A 20979-nucleotide genomic window follows, 5' to 3' on the forward strand; every position below is an offset into this window, starting at 1 on the left:
TTAGAAAATCCTTTTGCAATTATTGTAGCACAGTCAAACTGTTGTTTTGATTTAAAGAAGCAATAAAACTGGCCTTCTTTAGACTAGTTGAGTATCTGGAGCATCAGCATTTGTGGGTTCAATTACAGGCTCAAAATGGCCAGAAACAAAAATCTGTATTTAAAAAAAAAATATATATATAAAAGGCTTTTTTTAACGAGGCAAGTCAGTTAAGAACACATTCTTATTTTCAATGACGGCCTAGGAACGGTGGGTTAACTGCCTTGTTCAGGGGCAGAACGACAGATTTTTATCTTGTCAGCTCGGGGATTCAATCTTGCAACCTTACGGTTAACTAGTCCAACGCTCTAACCACCTGCCTTACATTGCACTCCACGAGGAGTCTGCCTGTTACGCGAATGCAGTAAGAAGCCAAGGTAAGTTGCTAGCTAGCATTAAACTTATCTTATAAAAAACAATCAATCAATCATAATCACTAGTTAACTACACATGGTGGATGATATTACTAGTTTATCTAGCGTGTCCTGCGTTGCATATAATTGGTGCGGTGCGCATTCGCGAAAAAGGTCTGTCGTTGCTCCAACGTGTACCTAACAATAAACATCAATGCCTTAATTAAAATCAATGCACAAGTATATATTTTTAAACCTGCATATTTAGTTAATATTTCCTGCTAACATGAATTTCTTTTAACTAGGGAAATTGTGTCACTACTCTTGCAACAGAGTCAGGGTATATGCAGCAGTTTGGGCCTCCTGGCTCGTTGCGAACTGTGTGAAGACTATTTCTTCCTAACAAAGACAGCCAACTTCGCCAAACGGGGGATGATTTAACAAAAGCGCATTTGCGAAAAAAGCACAATCGTTGCACGACTGTACCTAACCATAAACATCAATGCCTTTCTTAAAATCAATACACAGAAGTATATATTTTTAAACCTGCATATTTAACTAAAATAAATCCACGTTAGCAGGCAATATTAACCAGGTGAAATTGTCACTTCTCTTGCGTTCATTGCACGTAGAGTCAGGGTATATGCAACAGTTTGGGCCGCCTGGCTCATTGCGAACTAATTTGGCAGAATTTTACGTAATTATGACATACATTGCACAACCTTCAATGTTAACAGGAATATTTAGACTTATGGATGCCACCCGTTAGATAAAATACCCAACGGTTCTGTATTTCACTGAAAGAATAAACGTTTTGAGATAATCGTTTCCGGATTCGACCATATTAATGACCTGTGGCTCGTATTTCTGTGTGTTATTATGTTATAATTAAGTCAATGATTTGATAGAGCAGTCTGACTGAGTGATGGTAGGCAGCAGCAGGCTCGTACGCATTCATTCAAACAGCACTTTCGTGCGTTTTGCCAGCAGCTCTTCGCAATGCTTCAAGCATTGAGCTGTTTATGACTTCAAGCCTATCAACCCTTGAGATGAGGCTGGTGTAACGGCTAGCTAGTTAGCGAGGTGCGCGCTAATAGCGTTTCAATCGGTGACGTCACTCGCTCTGAGACTTGGAGTCGTTGTTCCCCTTGCTCTGCAAGGGCCGCGGCTTTTCTGGAGCAATGGGTAACGCGGCTTTTCTGGAGCAATGGGTAACGCTGCTTCGAGGGTGGCTGTTGTCGATGTGTTCCTGGTTCGAGCCCAGGTAGGGGCGAGGAGAGGGACGAAAGCCATACTGTTACACTGGCAATACTAAAGTGCCTGTAAGAACATCCAATAGTCAAAGGTATATGAAATACCAATGGTATAGAAGGAAATAGTCCTATAATTCCTATAATAACTACAACCTAAAACTTCTTACCTGTGAATATTGAAGACTCATGTTAAAAGGAACCACCAGCTTTCATATGTTCTCATGTTCTGATCAATGAACTTAAACGTTAGCTTTTTTACATGGCACATATTGCACTTTTACTTTCTTCTCCAACACTTTGTTTTTGCATTATTTAAACCAAATTGAACATGTTTCATTATTTATTTGAGGCTAAATTGATTTTATTGATGTATTATGTTAAGTTAAAATAAGTGTTCATTCAGTATTGTTGTAATTGTCATTATTACAAATACAAATTATTTTTTTTTAATCTGCCGATTTAATCGGTATCGGCGTTGAAAAATCATAATCGGTCGACCTCTAGTCTCAACGTCAACAGTGAAAAGGTGACTTCTATTAGCCATATTTTTTTCAACTGTACTGTGATGTTTCACAAAAGTTCTGAACCTTTCTATTCTCATCGTCTCTACAGATTGTAAATTAAAGGTAAACATTTTTGCTAAAATAATTATTCTATTATTGATCGATTGACTGACTTTTCAAATCACCCCGTATTGCTATCTGCAGTGTTAGCTCTAGGTTAATGTTGCAATTCTTCTGCCATTCCTGGAACTGTGACCAAAAATGAGTTACATATGGACAATACCAAAATAAATGATCTAATAACTCTGCCTCCTTGCAGCAAAATCTGCAGAGCTGGGAACGTTGTATCCCCTATATAAACTCAGCAACAAAAGAAACGTCCTCTCACTGTTAATCGATTTTATTTTCAGCAAACTTGACATGTGTAAAGATTTGTATGAACATAAGATTCAACAACTGAGACATAAACTGAACAAGTTCCACAGACATGTGACTAACAGAAATGGAACAATGTATTCCTGAACAATGGGAGGGGGGGAGGCGGTCCAAATCAAAAGTAACAGTCAGTATATGGTGTGGCCACCAGCTGCATTAAGTACTGCAGTACATTTCCTCCTCATGGACTGCCAGATTTGCCAGTTCTTGCTGTGAGATGTTACCCCACTCTTCCACCAAGGCACCTGCAAGTTCGCAGACATTTCTGGGGGGAATGGTCCTAGCCCTCACCCTCCAATCTAACAGGTCCCAGACGTGCTCAATGGGATTGAGATCCGGGCTCTTCGCTGGCAGAACATTGACATTCCTGTCTTGCAGAAAATCACGCACAGGACAAGGAGTATGGCTGGTGGCATTGTCATGCTGGAGGGTCATGTCAGGATGAGCCTGCAGGAAGGGTACCACATGAGGGAGAAGGATGTCTTCCCTGTAACGCACAGCATGAGATACCAGCCTCTCTCAGCCTATTGCGGACTGTCTGAGCACTAATGGCGGAATTGTCCGTTCCTGGTGTAACTCGGACAGTTGTTGTTGCCATCCTCTACCTGTCCCGCAGGTGTGATGTTCGGATGTACCGATCCCTGTTACACGTGGTCTGCCACTGCGAGGACGATCAGCTGTCCGTCCCGTCTCCCTGTAGTTCTGTCTTAGGCGTCTCACAGTACGTACATTGCAATTTATTGCCCTGGCTACATCTGCAGCCCTCATGCCTCCTTGCAGCATGCCTAAGGCACGTTCACGGAGATGAGCAGGGACCCTGGGCATCTTTCTTTTGGTGTTTTTCAGAGTCAGTAGAAAGGCCTCTTTAGTGTCCTAAGTTTTCAAAACTGTGACCTTAATTGCCTATCATCTGTAAGCTGTTAGTCCCTTAACGACCGTTCCACAGGTGCATATTCATTAATTGTTTATGGTTCATTGAACAAGCATGGGAACAGTGTTTAAACACATTACAATGAAGATCTGTGAAGTTATTTGGATTTTTACTAATTATCTTTGAAAGACAGGGTCCTGAAAAAGGGACGGTTCTTATTTTGCTAATAATTTGGTATAATTTAAATTGAAAAAATTCTAAGTTTTGAATCTGGCGTCGTTTTGCATGTCAATTCATAAACCATGTGCCATGGAATTGGTACATCGCAAATCTCTTCCCAACTATTTAGCAATTTATATGGCACAGCTGTCAGAGTTCCTTACTTTTTCCCCCTTACACTTGCCTCTTCCATTTTTGCGGTAATGCTACAATTAGTTGGTTGTAATAGACATGAGATTATTTGTATTTCACCTTTTCTGAAATATTGTGTTAAAATAGACATGAATATGCAAATGAGCAATATGCAGATTAAACTATTTGGTATTTTTTTGGGGGGGGGGTCCCCACTAGCTGTTGCAAAAGCAGCAGCTACTCTTCCTGGGGTCCACACAAAACATGAACCATGACATAATATAGAACGTTAATAGACAAGAACAGCTCGAGGACAGAACTGTATCAATTTAAAAAAGGCACACGTAGCCTACATATCAATACATACACAAACTATATAGGTCAAATAGGGGAGAGGCGATGTGAGGTTTTTCTTTACCTGTTTTTTGACATGTGCCTACTGTTAGTCTGCACTCCAAAATATAATTAGGAACGTGGTTTCGATAATTAGGAACGTGGTTTCATTCTGAAATGATTGACAAGTTTCTCAGGTTAACCTTCCGCTGGAAATGTTTTCCTTATTCAGTCACAATGTTCTTGTGAATGGAGAATGCCAAGTTGACACATCTGAAAGCTCAGTAACGGCTGGAGATTAACTCTACAATTTGAGATGAACTGAAGTCCATTTCACCAACGGTGTGAGCTATGCTCACAGTTGACCATGCTCATTGAGCTTCCTTTTCTCCTTCACAGGGATCAGCTCATCGCCCACTAAAGAACCCCGGTCTGGCCCTGCCGACCCTTCCCCAAACGCTGCAGCAGGGGATAAAGCATCCCAGCCGTCCCCTTCTCAGCCCACCACAGAAAGTAAAGCAGCCCTGCAATCCTCCTCTGAGGACCTGGAACCTCCTACTGGATTCTCAGCCACCCTGAACCCAGCAACTCAACACGCCTCCAAAGAGAAACTGGAAGCCTCAACCCCAGACAAATGGGTCAAGCAGACTCTGCAGCATGATGCCCAAAGTTGCAAAGTGCCACCACAAACCCAGAGTGGTGACGTGTCACCACAATCCCCTGCCAAAGGTGCACCAAGTGGCAAAGTCCCTTCAAAGAACCCCACCCAAGATAACCTAACTTGTAAAATGTCCCCACACTCACCTTCCAAAGAAATCCAGAGTGGTAAAGTGTTACCACAAACGTTTACCCAGGATGCACCAAGTGGTAAAGTAACACCACAAGACCCTTCCCTAGACCCCACAGAAAAGGGGTCCAAGACTTCACCCCATGACAGAGTTCACCAGGGACTGAATTCTAAAGGGACTCTTGGAGAAGGTGCCATGTCTTTGACCACCAGCAAGGAAAGGGAGGCAAAGCTGGACTCCAAATAAACAAATGTTCTGTTCAAGGTCAAAACAGTATTGCAATTGTTACATAATTAGGATTAGATGAACCAGAAATCACAATCTCATCTAGACTAGGGTTATTTGTTACAAAATGCTGTTACTCATTTAGCTGAGCTTACAACATGGCAATTTCATGATGTTTCAATGTTTCTAGGGAGGGTGTCACTGTTGCACAGTGTGTGTGTAAAAGGCACACTTAACTAAGACATGCAATGTGTTTGTGATTGTCTCTGCTACTGTATGACTGCTTCCCATTTGATTCACCTGTTGCTAGCATCTTGTATATTTTAATGTAATGCCGATGTATAGAATTTAAATGTTGAATATTCTGCTGCCTACATCTCGCTGGATTCCTGAACTGAGACTAATGGAATGGATGTTCTGGCTCATCTTGAGCCTACAAGGTCCAAGCTATGTTTTTAAAGGGTCAGATAAAAATATACTTGTTTCCTGTACAGGGTACATATGTTTTTCACCTATATTTTCAGACCTACTCTGAGCTTGCACTTCATTTCCCATTCATGAAACTGGAATCGGAAGTGTCTGCCTTGTGCACACTGTAATGACCATCGTTTTCACTCTTTATTACATTGTAATCAAACATGTAATTGTTGTGTGTGTATATATATATATATATTCAGAATAAAAGTTCAGGGAAAATCCTAATCTTTGGTTTAACTGCTGTCACTTCATTAGTTCTTTACTACAAGCTGTGCTTGTTGTTGTGCAACAACTGTCATTCATGTGTCTATTTGTCTGTCAAAACCATTCTTTTGATATGAGAGGTACAATTATGGAAATATTCCTCTAGATAATGTTATTCCCACAGTATATATGTGTTAGCAGGGGAAACACGATTACATCATATTACACAAAACATTTAGCAGGCCTAGACATTGGAGTAATGATGACAGTTAAGGTGTGACAGGTAAAGAATATGGGAGATGATCAGACCTGGGTTCAATCTGTATTTGATTATTTGTTATATAAATACACCAAAATAATGTGGCCAGAATCAAGTACTTCTACTGGAAGTATTTTCTAATAATTTCCTACTGCTTAAAAGTATTTTCCAATACTTATTTAAAATACCTGGGTTAAATGCATATTTAAGTCAGTGTATTTGAGTATTTCCAAATGCATTCCAAAATGAATACATTACATTTAGCAGACACTTTTAGCCAAAGCGACTTCGTCATGCGTGCATAGATTTGGGTGGTCCCGGGAGTATTCAACTATTTATTTTTTCAATATAAATTAATATCATGGTACTTAACCCCAAATGTCTTTGAAAGTAATTGATACCCTAAATCATGGAATCTTCAACTAGATTCAGCCGCGGGACAATTTTGATGTTGAGCAGATGGTGGGGGGGTCCGGATGGTGGCGGGGTCCGGATGGTGGGGGGGTCCGGATGGTCGGGGGGTCCGGAACTTAATAATAACATTTAAAATTTGATCGTGAACTGACTGCAAAGAAGCCTAAACAAGATAATACATAATCATTTCAAACCCAGATTACATTTGGAAACATTGCGTAGGGTGCCATCTTTCACATGGGATGTTAAAACAGATGTCCTGACTCTGGTCATTCAAAATCCCATGGAGCTTATTGTAGGAGTAGGGCTGTTCACACCGGTGTCATGTCTAAATTCCCAACCTGGCCACATTCCATCTTGGCCACCTAATCACCCCCCTCATTCCTAATTGGCATATATCACTCCTCACCTCTCCACCTGATAGCTGATGTGTGGTGAGAATTCTGGCACAAAAATGGTAGCTGTGCATCACTGAGGTGGGTGCTACACATTGATGATGGATGAGGTGAGTATGTAAAGTGCTTTGAGTACCTCAGTTGGTAGAAAAGTGCTATATAAACCCAATCAATTATTATATGTATACGATCGCAGCATTCGGAAAGTATTTAGACCCCTTGACTAATTCCACATTTTGTTAAGTTACAGCCAGCCTTATTCTAAAAAGGATTGAATTGTTTTTTTTTCATTGAGTCCAGCTGACATTAGTTAGCTAGCGAGTATGAGACCACAGCATAGCTTTTTGCCAGCTTTAGGTAGCTAGCTCCAAAGAAACTCAGATTGCATGGAAAGTATTCAGACCCCTTCCCTTTTTCCACATTTTGTTACATTACAGCCTTACTCTAAAATGTTGTTGTTTTTTATCCCATAAATCTACACACAATACCCCATAATGGAAGAAGTTTGGAACCACCAAAACTCTTCCTAGAGCTGGACGCCCGGCGAATCTGCGCAATTGACGGAGAAGGGCTTTGGTCAGGGAGGTAACCAAGAACCCGATGGTCACTCTTGCAGAGCTCCAGGATTCCTCTGGAGATGGGAGAACCTTCTAGAAGGACAACCATCTCTGCAGCACTCCACCAATCAGACCTTTATGGTAGAGTGGCCAGACGGAAGCCACTCCTCAGTAAAAGGCACATGACAGCCCGCTTGGAGTCACCTAAAGGACTCTTAGATCATGAGACACCAGATTATCTGGTCTGATAAAACCAAGATGGAACTCTTTGGTCACGTCTGGAGGACTGGGAAACTAGTCAGGGTTGAGGGAAAGATGAATGGAGCAAAGTACAGAGAGATCCTTGATGAAAACTTGCTCCAGAGCGCCCAGGACCTCAGACTGGGGGGCGAAGGTTCACCTTCCAACAGGACAACGCAGGAGTGGCTTCTCTTTCTGCTGTGCTCATATTTCTGACCAGGAGTTCCATCTTTTCCATGAAATAGTCAAGGAATCCGGGCTTCAAAATAAAATAATACCATATTGTAGATCATTTCTGAAAACATGCAGTCCAATAAATGAAGCCTCTTGTAAGAGCAAAATGCTATATTTATTCGAACAGAAAAGAAACCAATGGTGCGTGCGATGGAGGGTACTTAGGGATGGCAGGATACATTTTTTCCACAGAAATCTGTAAGTCTGACTGTTGTGGTACATCTGTATTCCAAGTTGTTTTGCCTCCACGGAGAACCTCCGCCCGCTCTTATTTCTCTGCACACTGCTCTGTAGTTTGAAGAAGTCCTTTAGATGTGGAGGTAGGGACTCCATGGCCTCCAACATTGTATCTTGTTTTGTTCTACAAATTATAAAGAGGATAGTTGGGTGATGAAGAAAAACCCACATATAATTGTATAATCAATCCTAATGTTGTCTATTAGAATTCAACATATGCTTTATTCCAATCTACAGGAATTTCTTTTGGTGTCAATTTGATAGAATACAGTTCCTGGAGAAGAAAAACTCTGTATGAGATTAACTTTGATATTTTGTGTTTCAATGTGTGTGCAATCAATTACTGCGAGTGTATAATTATTATACTATAGACCTCCTTCCAATGGATGATGGCCTCCTGCATGACACCTGTGCTACATGCCGCTTGCTTTGACACCTAAGCTTCCCGTTTGCTTGTGAAGACGCCTAGTTCTGCCACCTCTGTCATCTGACAGACCACCTTCTGCAGACCATCAGCTGCTTCCTCTGCTGGAGCTGGGTCTATGCTCTCCTTCACTCTCTTGTTCTCTCTGTCTCCTTTCTCACATAAACCTCCATCTGCTTCCCTGTCTTCTCCTTCAAAAATAGACAATTCAATACTTTAAACCTGTTGTATTGATATAAAACTATAACGATGCATCTTTAATTGCTATGAACTTTGTAGTTGGCTTACTTATTTTTCTACTATGCCGTTCATCTGTTGCAGGTTGAGAGGGTGGATTCCTGCTATTTATTCTGGTAGGTACTGCCTCGGAGGACAGTGTCTTCCGTGTATCATATGACTTGAAATGTATTTTTGTTGACAAAGATAGTAGCTGTACCAGAATCAGAATAAAACACTCTTCAAAGTGCTCCTCGCACACAGCATAACCCCCTTTTCTTTAGGTCCTCAAAGGACTTCTGCAGACTGATGTCTCTGTGCCTGATGTTTCTCAGCCATATCTTCCTCCGGAGTAATTTATTTATTGAATTCAAAATTGTAATTTTGCTTCATTTTATGGAAATATGACTGACTCCAGAAGAGACCTCAGAAGTTTCTGGGAATCTACAACACCAGTTGTTTTTTTAACCTCTTCTCTGGAACCCCCAGCCATTGTCTATACCAGGCCTGGACAACTATTTTCCATGGAGGGGCACATTAGAATATATTTTTGCCACCGCGGGCCAGAATCATATTACAGGATTATACATCATGTGTATAAATAACTGTGTTGACAGATATATCTACTTTAAATCACATCCAGGTATGCTACTTATTTTACCTTTTTAACATGCACAGAAATAAACCACATCCATGTTCTCCTTTTGGTAGGTATTTTCTTTATTCAACATGCAATGAACTACACGGAGGGAAAAGTACACTGTGCATTCAGCACCATGGACAGAACTCTTGTTAATGGGCATATTCATAGGTCAGTTAGGATCACCACTTTATTTTAAGAATGTGAAAAGTCAGAATAATAGTAGAGAGTGATTTATTTCAGCTTTTATTATTTCATCACATTCCTAGTGGGTCAGATGTTTACATACACTCAATTAGCATTTGGTAGCATTGCCTTTGAATTGTTGAACTTGCGTAAAACATTTCGGGTAGCCTTCCACAAGCTTCCCACAATAGGTTCGGTGAATTTTGGCCCATTCCTCCTGACAGAGTTGGTGTAACTGAGTCAGGTTTGTAGGCCTCCTTGCTCGCACACACTTTTTCAGTTCTGCCCACACATTTTCTATAGGATTGAGGTCAGGGCTTTGTGATGGTCCCTCCAATACCTTGACTTTGTTGTCCTTAAGCCATTTTGCCACAACTTTGGAAGTATGCTTGGGGTCATTGTCCATTTGGAAGACCCATTTGCGACCAAGCTTTAACTTCCTGACTGATGTCTTGAGATGTTGCTTCAATATATCCACATAATAGTCCTTCCTCATGATGCCATGTATTTTGTGAAGTGCACCAATACCTCCTGCAGCAAAGCACCACCTGTGCTTCACAGTCAGTTGGGATTGTGTTCTTCGGCTTGCAAGCCTCCCCCTTTTTCCTCCAAACATAACAATGGTCATTATGGCCAAACAGTTCTATTTTTGTTTCATCAGACCAAAGGACATTTCTCCAAAAAGTATGATCTTTGTCCCCATGTGCAGTTGCAAACCGTAGTCTGGCTTTTTTATGGCGGTTTTGGAGCAGTGGCTTCTTCCTTGCTGAGTGGACTTTCAGGACTCGTTTTACTGTGGATATAGATACTTTTATACCTGTTTTCTCCAGTATCTTCACAAGGTCCTTTGCTCTTGTTCTGGGATTGATTTGCACTTTTCGCACCAAAGTACACTCATCTCTAGGAGACAGAACGCGTCTCCTTCCTGAGCGGTATTTTTTTAATATTTTTTTTTACCTTTATTTTACTAGGCAAGTCAGTTAAGAACAAATTCTTATTTTCAATGACGGCCTAGGAACAGTGGGTTAACTGCCTGTTCAGGGGCAGAACGACAGATTTGTACCTTGTCAGCTCGGGGATTTAAACTTGCAAACTTCCGGTTACCTTCCGGTTACTAGTCCAATGCTCTAACCACTAGGCTACCCCCTGACGGCTGCATGGTCCCATGGTGTTTATACTTGCGTACAATTGTTTGTACAGATGAACGTGGCACCTTCAGGAGTTTGGAAATTGCTCCCAAGTATGAACCAGACTTGTGGAGGTCTACCATTTTTTTCTGAGGTCTTGGCTGATATCTTTTGATTTTACCATGATGTCAAGCAAAGAGGCACTGAATTTTAAGGTAGGCCTTGAAATACATCCACAGGTACACATCCAATTCACTCAAACGATGTCAATCAGCCTATCAGAAGCTTCTAAAGCCATGACATCATTTTATGGAATTTTCCGAGCTGTTTAAAGGCACAGTCAACTTAGTGTATGTAAACTTCTGACCCACTGCAATTGTGATACAGTGAATTATAAGTGAAATAATCTGTCTGTAAACAATTGTTGGGAAAATTACTTGTGTTATGCACAAAGTAGATGTCCTAACCGACTTGCCAAAACTATAGTTTGTTAACAAGAAATTTGTGGAGTGGTTTAAAAACAAGTTTTAATGACTCCAACCTAAGTGTATGTAAACTTCTGACTTCAACTGTATGTGTCTGGTTAGACTGTACTCTCCTTCCAGACTCACATTAAACATCTCCAATCCAAAATTAAATCTAGCATCGGCTTCCTATTTTGCAACAAAGCATCCTTCACTCATGATGCCAAACGTAAAACTGACTATCCTACCGATCCTTGACTTTGGCGATGTCATTTACAAAATAGCCTCCAACACTCTACTCAGCAAATTGGATGTAGTCTATCACAGTGCCATCCGTTTTTTCACCATTGGCTGGCCCCCTCTTCATATTCGTCACCAAACCGACTTGCTCCAGGTCATCTATAAGTCTTTACTAGGTAAACCCCCGCCTTATCTCAGCTCACTGGTCACCATAGCAGCACCCACCCGTAGCACGAGCTCCAGCAGGTATATTTCACTGGTCACCCCCAAAGCCAACTCCTACTTTGGCCGCCTTTCCTTCCAGTTCTCTGCTGCCAATGACTGGAACGTATTTCAAAAATCACTGAAGCTGGACACACATCTCCCTCACTAACTTTAAGCAACAGCTGTCAGAGCAGCTTACAGATCATTGCATCTGTACATAGCCCATCTGTAAATAGCCCACCCAACTACCTCATCCCCATATTTGTATTTATTATTTTGCTCCTTTGCACCCCAGTATCTCTACTTGCACATTCATCTTCTGCACATCTATCACTCCAGTGTTTAATTGCTAAATTGTCATTATTTTGCCAGTCTGGCCTATTTATTGCCTTACCTCCCTAATCTTACAACATTTGCACACACTGTATATAGACTTTTCTATTGTGTTATTGACTGTGTTTGTTTATCTCGTGTGTAACTCTGTGTTGTTTGTGTCGCACTGCTTTGCTTTATCTTGGCCAGGTCGCAGTTGTAAATGAGAACTTGTTTTCAACTGGCCTACCTGGTTAAATAAAGGTTAAATTTTAAAAAGTTGATTTGTGCCTTGACTTGTTATATTTAATCACTGAAAATGTCTGTTCACATACATAGGTTGACCCAAACAGTACTAACGTCTCTAAGCATGACTCCTAATCTTTGGAAAGTTTACTTCATCAAGAGATGCAACTTGTCAGTGACATTGTTTTGAATAGTTCTCCAATCACTGCATCAGACTGAAGATCAATTATTATTATTTACACTGACGGTCCTCCCCGGCCAAACGTGCGCCGCCCTATAGGACTCCCAATCACGGCTGGATATGATACGGCCTGGATTCGAACTAGGGACTGTAGGGACGCCTCTTGCACTGGGATGCAGTGACTTAGACCGCTGCGCCACTCGGGAGTAGTGTCAGAAGGAGGGTGAGATTGTTGTCATCTGATAGGGAACAGACTAGTAGTGTCAGAAGGAGGGTGAGATTGTTGTCATCTGATAGGGAACAGACTAGTAGTGTCGGAAGGTGGGTGAGATTGTTGTCATCTGATAGGGAACAGACTAGTACTGTCAGAAGGAGGGTGAGATTGTTGTCATCTGATAGGGAACAGACTAGTAGTGTCGGAAGGTGGGTGAGATTGTTGTCATCTGATAGGGAACAGACTAGTACTGTCAGAAGGAGGGTGAGATTGTTGCCTTCTACTTGGCGGGTCAGAAGGAGTCATTTTCTCTTGAAGGCTTTGACAAGGCTGTACATCTGATGTGCAAAAAGGCCCTTCCCTTGTAGTTTGGAATTCAGCTCATTCATGAGGACCATGATGTCCACAGTGAAGGCAAAGTCAGCCAACCATTCTTTATCTTGCAGTTAAGGGAAATCCACGATTCCTTTCATTTGCAAAAACTCTGCAATCTCTGACTTCAGGTCCCACACACTTTTAAGCACCTTCCCCAAAATCAGCCATCTCATGTTTGTGTGGTAGGGGAGATCTGCATGACCTGACTCTGTCTCTTCCAACAGTGAGACAAACTACCTGTGGTTTAAAGATTTTGCTCTTATGAAGTTTACCACTTTAGTGACTGTATCCACAACATGGCTCATTTTCAGAACACATTTTGGCATTTTACTGTCAAGTTTGTGCACCCATCAGTGGTCACACTGGATAACTTTTCAAAACTCAGTCCCAGCTTTGCCACACACCTTTTAAGCTCCAATAAATATTTCCCTGTGGTTGTGCTCTTCATTGACTGCACTGAAGCAAGCTCCTCTAATTTCAAAGTCTTGGGTTTACACCTCGTAAGAATATCAACAACTGCACCGTGTCACTGCTCTCATCCAGCCAAGGAGAAATAGGTGAAATCCTTTACCTGTTCGTTCAACTGTTGTTCCATATTCTCTGCGATGTCCTCAACACACCGTGTCACTGTTCGTCTTGACAGGGAAACATTTTTAAACAGCTCTTTCTTGTCGGGGCAAAGTATTGCTGCAGAGTCAATTAAACATTTATTTAATGATTTAGCCCTCAGCGAATGGCTTGCTATGTAAAGCAATTTTGTGGCACAGTACTGTACATAGCTAGGTCTCGCAATTCTGTTGTTTGCTGAATGCAGTTTTGTGAAAAGTCCTTGCTGCTTTTGCAACTGAGAAAGCAACTCTTTTGATGCACTTGCCCTCTGCTCAGAAGACATATTCCTATATTTCTCTGCATTCTTCGTCTGGACAGTGTCGGGACAAGTTGTAGTCTTTCAAGACAGCGATGCTATCTTTGCACACTAAGCACACAGCTTTCCCTGATACCTCAGTAAATAAATATGTCATGTCCACTCTTGCTGAAACACCCTACATTCATTGTCCTCTTTCCTTTTCTTTGATATCTTTTGAAAACTTTTTTTTGCGCAATTTCTAGCTAGCTACTATTTAACTGTGACGTGTATGTCAGCCTGTCAGTCACTGTATTTCCTCGTGCAGTTGTTATTTATACTTGCCTTCAAAATAAATGTCCCACAAGCGGTGGGAGTTAAAATATTACACAAAGGCGAGTATTCATTGGGCTTTTAATATGAATAACAAATACGTTTTTCAAAACTTTACTATCGCAAATTCTTTGTGATCTGAGCATGATTCCGCGGGCCGTATTGAATCAGGTCGCGGACCAAATACAGCCCCCCGGCCGGCCTTTGCCCATGCCTGATCTATACAGTATAGGCCAGTGTTTAGTTCAAAGTTTATTCTTGTGTTCTCGACCCTTGTTCTCTTATTCCTCTACATCTGAAGTTTTTAGAAGTCATTTAGATCCTTGTGAGCCTGAGGACATCCTGTCACCTGAACCTCCTGCAGACCACCTGAACCACATTTGACATCATCTGCTGGATATTGGGTCTGTGCTCATGGTCTCCTGTTATCTTTCTCACCTCTTCTCTAGTTTCTGCTGGATGTTGGGTCTGTGCTCATGGTCTCCTGTTATCTTTCTCACCTCTTCTCTAGTTTCTGCTTGATGTTGGTCTGTGCTCATGGTCTCCTGTTATCTTTCTCACCTCTTCTCTAGTTTCTGCTGGATGTTGGGTCTGTGCTCATGGTCTCCTGTTATCTTTCTCACCTCTTCTCTAGTTTCTGCTGGATGTTGGGTCTGTGCTCATGGTCTTCTGTTTTATAGTTTATTTAGTAGTGTAGTGGTTTTTATAACATCTGTGGTAGTGTAGTTTGTAGATAATAGTTTATGGTTATGTCCCCTAGCCCTGTTTTTCACCCTGATTGGTTGTTTTTAATAGAGTTCTACAGTTCATTCAAACAGCAGCCACGTTGTTTTTCTCTCTGTATGTGTAAGAGGAGAAAGACAGACTCCAGAGGTCAGTAGAAAGGCAGCCTTTCTTGCTACTCCTGTGACCAGTACCCAAATGAGGACCTTCAATTCTTACTGATCGTGTCCTGCTATAGTTAGTAGTGTATATAGACTCCATCCTTGTAGTCTGCAGACTTCTGGGTCAACCTCGCACTCCTTTTCTTCAATCAAAACTAACCCGTTCCTTTCTGTGAGATACCAACATAACAACCATTGCCTGATCAGCAACACCCCCGATAACGGAGAACATATTATAGAATAAAGACCCACACTTTATCCTGTCCTATGACACATTAGAATAAAGACCCACACGTTTCCTAGGACAGGATAACATTAGAATAAAGACCCACACTTTATCCTGTCCTATGAAACATTAGAATAAAGATCCACACTTTATCCTGTCCTATGAAACAATAGAATAAAGACCCACATGTTATCCTGTCCTATGAAACAATAGAATAAAAACCCACAATTTATCCTGTCCTATGACACATTAGAATAAAGACCCACACTTTATTCTGACCTAATCTGATCATAGGGCAACAGAGCATAAGTAGTTGCCTATACAATGTTTTACAGACATCTACCATAACTTAAGAGCTTAATGGTGTTCTACAGCTCGATAAATTACTTTGCTATGACCCCAGTGTCACTAATGATGGCATCTTTTGATGGTGCAGCATACCCTGGGATACCCTGGTATGTCATCTAATGTTAATTACCCATTTTGCCTCATCATGCTAGTTGTGTTAAACCCAGCTATAGTTTTGTTTCATTACTGGTAGCTAGCATATTTTATCTATCAGTGACCATTGCTTTTGTGATTGGCTAGATGGGTAGTCATGGATACAGCACACTACTGACATATTCCTCACCATGCAAGAATTTATCCAAATCAGTGGCGACCCATCATTCATTTTATTTCTTGAGGTTACTTGTTTTGCATGTTATTTTGCCCTTAATACATGTCACATATCAGTTGGCAAACAATGTAAAATAAATAATGAGGTAATAAAGCTGCATACATACATGGTCTCTTTTTTGAGTAAGGCAGTTCCAAAATGCAGGTGTTTCAGCCTAGCTCAGTGCTTTCTGTGGTGGTGGAGCTGCCAGCAGAAAATAGAGAACGTAAGGGTTGGTAATGTTCTCTAGTTGCGCCGTGATTGGCTCAGTGTTCTGTCACTCATGCGGACAATACATCACCACAAAATATACGTGGGGAGCTCAAAAATTCAAGCTCCTTGGGTGCTGCCATAGATTTACATTAGAAGTGACGATCCAATAAGGCTCATGGTCATCGGTGTCACGCCCTGACCTTAGAGAGCTTTTTTTTAAGGCAGTAAATGAGGCTGAATGAACTGTTTCGCTGCCAGATAAGGCTCTGCTGATAGCCAGGTGGAGTGGTGGTAAGGATTCACTCCATGGTGCTGAAAAGAAAGCTCTGCTGTTGGAACAGCTTTATGTAGACCCTAACAGTTTGTGGGCACCGTTTGTCATCGTTATAGTTCAATTAATGTATTGTTCAGTGTTGTGTAGTTGCTTTTCTGGCATGCATCTAAAACATTTTTATATGCTAAAATCGCCACTGCTCCAAATGCATCTCTTTATTTATTACTTTCAACGTCTGTTGGAAATCTGGACAGTATCACAGCCCATTACTGCACAGAGCCTCATTTTCTATCTTTGTAATAATTGCGACAAACATATGAGATTCCAGCTCAACAATTTCAAGCGGGAAATTAGCTTTGCATAACAATTTGTTTTTTATATTGCTTCCCCTTAACAAAATCACTGACAACATTTTACAGTAAACAAGGTATTTATTGAAGACGTGTTTCTTATCCTGAAAAAAAAAAGTTGATTCACAGACGGAGTACTAGTTGTGGCAAAACTTACAAAGACATCGATTTCTAGCTATTTAATTAAGCCAAGTACAAGTATGTTTTTTGTTTGTTCTTTGTGAGTTGTGAATTAGCTAGCTAGCGAGCTAGATATCTACTTGAGACAAGCTAGCTAGATATCTACTTGAGACAAGCTAGCTAGCGAGCTAGATATCTACTTGAGACAAGCTAGCTAGATATCTACTTGAGACAAGCTAGCTAGCGAGCTAGATATCTACTTGAGACAAGCTAGCTAGCGAGCTAGATATCTACTTGAGACAAGCTAGCTAGCGAGCTAGATATCTACTTGAGACAAGCTAGCTAGATATCTACTTGAGACAAGCTAGCTAGCGAGCTAGATATCTACTTGAGACAAGCTAGCTAGCGAGCTAGATATCTACTTGAGACAAGCTAGCTAGCGAGCTAGATATCTACTTGAGACAAGCTAGCTAGCGAGCTAGATATCTACTTGAGACAAGCTAGCTAGCTAGCGCCAACAAGAGGACGAGGACCATTTGTTCCCTACTGAATATGGATGCCGATCATTAGGAAAATGCCCACTAACTAGTGCACTCGTCCTAAACATAGTCATCTCTGTAAACAATCAGGTAAGTCAAGTCTACCAAACTTAGTGCACTCTGTTTGTTACAGATTCTAGTTTTGGAAACAGAAAACTGTATGGAGATCAAATGTATCATTGATGACAAAATTTGCACAATGTCATCCAAAATCCATCTCGTCCCATCTTCTTCTACTGCCATATTTGAGCAGTATCCCTCTAGGCTGGGTAAAGTCCTATCTATCAGGAAGGGAGCAAGTAGTCGATGTTAATGGTTCACTGTCTAAGGAAAAACCAATGAGTTGTGGTGTTCCGCAGGGGAGCTTGCTTGGGAATCTGCTGTTTTTATTGTATATTAATGATATGAAAGATGCTTGTTCTTGCTGTCTTTTTCTTTATGCGGATGACTCTACACTTCTGGTGTCGCACAAAAGTAAAACTATGTTGGAGAGCACACTTAGCACAGAGCTTATGAACATTAGTAAATGTCTTGGAGATATCTCTGCACTTAGGGAAAACTGAAGCAATTCTTTTTGGATCCAGACCTAAATTGTGTAGGTCATCTGAAATCAGAGTGGAGTTAGGGGGTCAGGTGCTGACTACTAAAACCTCTGTTAGCTACTTGGGATGTATCCTTGTTGGAAGCTTGGGAGGTGTGAGCATGGCCAATAAAGCGCTAGGGAAGGTTAATGCCAGGACAAATTTTTGGGCTAGAAAATCCAAGCTGCTTGATAAGGACTCCATGAAAGTGCTTGCTACTGCCCTCATTCAATGCCATTTTGACTATGCTAGTACTTCCTGGGTTGGGGGCTTATCTACACTCTTGAAGGGGAAGCTCCAGATAGCCCAGAATAATGCTGATCAGGGTAGTATTGATGGTGAGTCCACGTATTCACATAGGCAGGGAGCTGCTTTCAGGAACTAAACTGGCTGCATGTTGAGGCTAGGGTGTCCCAGATTAGACTAGGTTTGGTTTACAGGAGTATTTATGGTCCTGCGCCCAGATATCTAAGTGATTACTATCCTCGTGTTAGGGATGCACACAATCACAGCACCAGATCAGGTGTTGTTGATGTGTGCTTATACAGGAGTAATGCTGGGAAAGGTACTTTCTTGTATACTGGAGCCTCAGAATGGAATGAGTTGCCTCTGCCCATAAAAACAACGTCCTCTCTGGGCAGCTTTATAAATAAAGTAGAAATATGTTTGATGTCTTCTGTACCCATATGAATAACCCCTATGATGTAACTGGAATGATGAGATAGATGTTCTTCTTTTATGTTTTTGTTTTATTATTTCACTGCCATACTGTGTTCGATCTTGTTCAGCCATCTTGTCTCAAGAGGACCACAATGGAAATAAATCCCAGACTTTATTGTGTGTTATCCTCGATGATTTTATTCATGTGCATGTATGGCTTTTTCAAGTTTTACGTGTGCTTGTTTTTTTAAATGGTTGAATTAATAAACTAAGCTAAACTAAAATATCTATTGTGTTATATTCTACTACATTCCTTTCACATTTCCATAAACTTCAAAGTGTTTCCTTTCCTTTCAAATGGTACCAAGAATATGCATATCCTTGCTTCAGGGCCTGAGCTACAGGCAGTTCGATTTGGGTATGTCATTTGAGGCGAAAATTGAAAAAAAGGGAATAATCCTTAAGAGGTTTTAAATATCACCTGGGCCAGTCGCTCTTAAATATCACCTGGGCCAGTCGCTCTTAAATATCACCTGGGCCAGTCGCTCTTAAATATCACCTGGGCCAGTCGCTCTTAAATATCACCTGGGCCAGTCGCTCTTAAATATCACCTGGGCTAGCACAGGATGGACACGCCAGCACAGGTGTAACACATGCAATCGATGTGCCCTACATCTTAATGTGCTACCTTGAAATAGAAAAAACAAAACCATTGACCATAACCATATTGACATCAATTTGACAAAAGCTGTATCCCAAGGATTTTTTTTAACCTTTATTTAACTAGGCAAGTCAGTTAAGAACAAATTCTTATTTTCAATGACAGCCTAGGAACAGTGGGTTAACTGCCAGAACGACAGATTTGTACCTTGTCAGCTCGGGGGTTTAAACTTGCAACCTTCCGGTTATTGTCCAACACTCTAACCACTAGGCTTCCTTGCAGCCCCATCATCAACTAGATTCTGCCGCGGGCCAATTTTTTTCTGGAGCGGATGGTCGTTGGGCAAGAACATAACTTTTTTTAAATGTAGACTGCAAATTGACCGCAAGAAGCCCAAACAGATATAATATTGGACTAAAATATAATCATTTCAAACCTTGATTACATTTGGGGACATTGACCTGGGTAGGGTGCTGTCTTTCGGATGGGATGTTAAAATGGGTGTCTTGGCTCTCAGTGGTCATGCAAATTCCCATGGCACTTGTTGTAAGAGTAGGGGTGTTCACTCCGGTGTCAAGGCTAAATTCCCAACCTGTGGAAAACAGAAAGGAAAACACTGCTGCTCATGCTCCCAGGTGATATTGATTTATAACAATGTTTTGACCCTTACGTCTTCATCAGGCATCCATAAATTCCCATCCTGGCCACATTCCATCATGGCAACCTAATCATCCCCCTCATGCCTAATTGGCATATATCACTCCTCACCTCTCCACCTGATAGCTGATGTGTGGTGAACGCTCTGGCACAAAAATGGTCGCTGTGCAACACATTGATGGTGGATGATGTGAGTTTCCCCCTACTATGTAAAGCACTTTGAGTAACTCAGTTGGTAGTAAAGTGATATATAAATCCAATCAATTATTATGTATTATCAATATTATTTGTTTCTCTCTATTATACTTTAGTACAGATTTTCAAAAAATTAAAATCACTTGAAGCTGATTTCCTGGTGTTTTTACAGTTTTTTTTTTTATGTAAAACGATGAACATTAGAAAAAATAGTTTCTATCAGAAAACTTGGGTGGCCAAATAAAACCAGCCACAGGCCAAATTCCCACCTATTCCTATCTTTGGATTGGTGGATAGTGTTTTTTTGTGGGATGTCACGTGCAGTGGTGATTTTAGCATGTAAATCTTGGTGGGACCCCAAAAAAAGAACTGGGATGCATGCCAGCAAAGCCACTACACTACACTACACTAAATGCACTATAATGGTGACAAACGGTGCCCAAAAACTGTTAGGGCCTACATAAAGCTGTCCCAACAGCAGAGTCCCAACAGCAGTCCCAACACCTTACCACTGTTACACCTGGCTATCAGTGGAGCTTTGTCTGGCAGCAAAACAGTTCATCCAGCCTCATTTACTGCCTTTAAAAAAAACAGCTGATATGCCTGACTTGCTTAACCAAATGTGGCTCTACTGACAATTGAGATGTACAGACTGACATAAGGGGACGACAAGCGGATAAGAGGCAACCTGTCATTTCGATTGAGACATTAATGAGCGAGCGACAACGGACGTAGTCAATGTAACTATTTGTTTAGCACTTTTGAAATGTACAGCGATAGAATTGAG

General features: G+C 41.2%; 1 protein-coding gene across 15 annotated transcripts in view; it reads left to right on the top strand.

Moving 5' to 3' along the window:
- The window catches only part of ppip5k2 (diphosphoinositol pentakisphosphate kinase 2), a 71100-nt gene extending 65247 nt beyond the window's left edge, over nucleotides 1-5853 (top strand). For all 15 annotated transcript variants that reach the window (XM_024381484.2, XM_024381485.2, XM_024381487.2 and 12 more), the window contains one exon: nucleotides 4538-5853. In XM_024381484.2, coding sequence (XP_024237252.1) covers nucleotides 4538-5172 — 635 coding nt within the window. In that variant the 3' untranslated portion in view covers nucleotides 5173-5853. The remainder of the gene's footprint in view (nucleotides 1-4537) is intronic.
- The last annotated feature ends 15126 nt before the right edge of the window (nucleotides 5854-20979 follow it).

This window comes from Oncorhynchus tshawytscha, linkage group LG20, assembly GCF_018296145.1.
Source record: "Oncorhynchus tshawytscha isolate Ot180627B linkage group LG20, Otsh_v2.0, whole genome shotgun sequence".
In the NCBI taxonomy this organism is placed as follows: domain Eukaryota; kingdom Metazoa; phylum Chordata; class Actinopteri; order Salmoniformes; family Salmonidae; genus Oncorhynchus; species Oncorhynchus tshawytscha.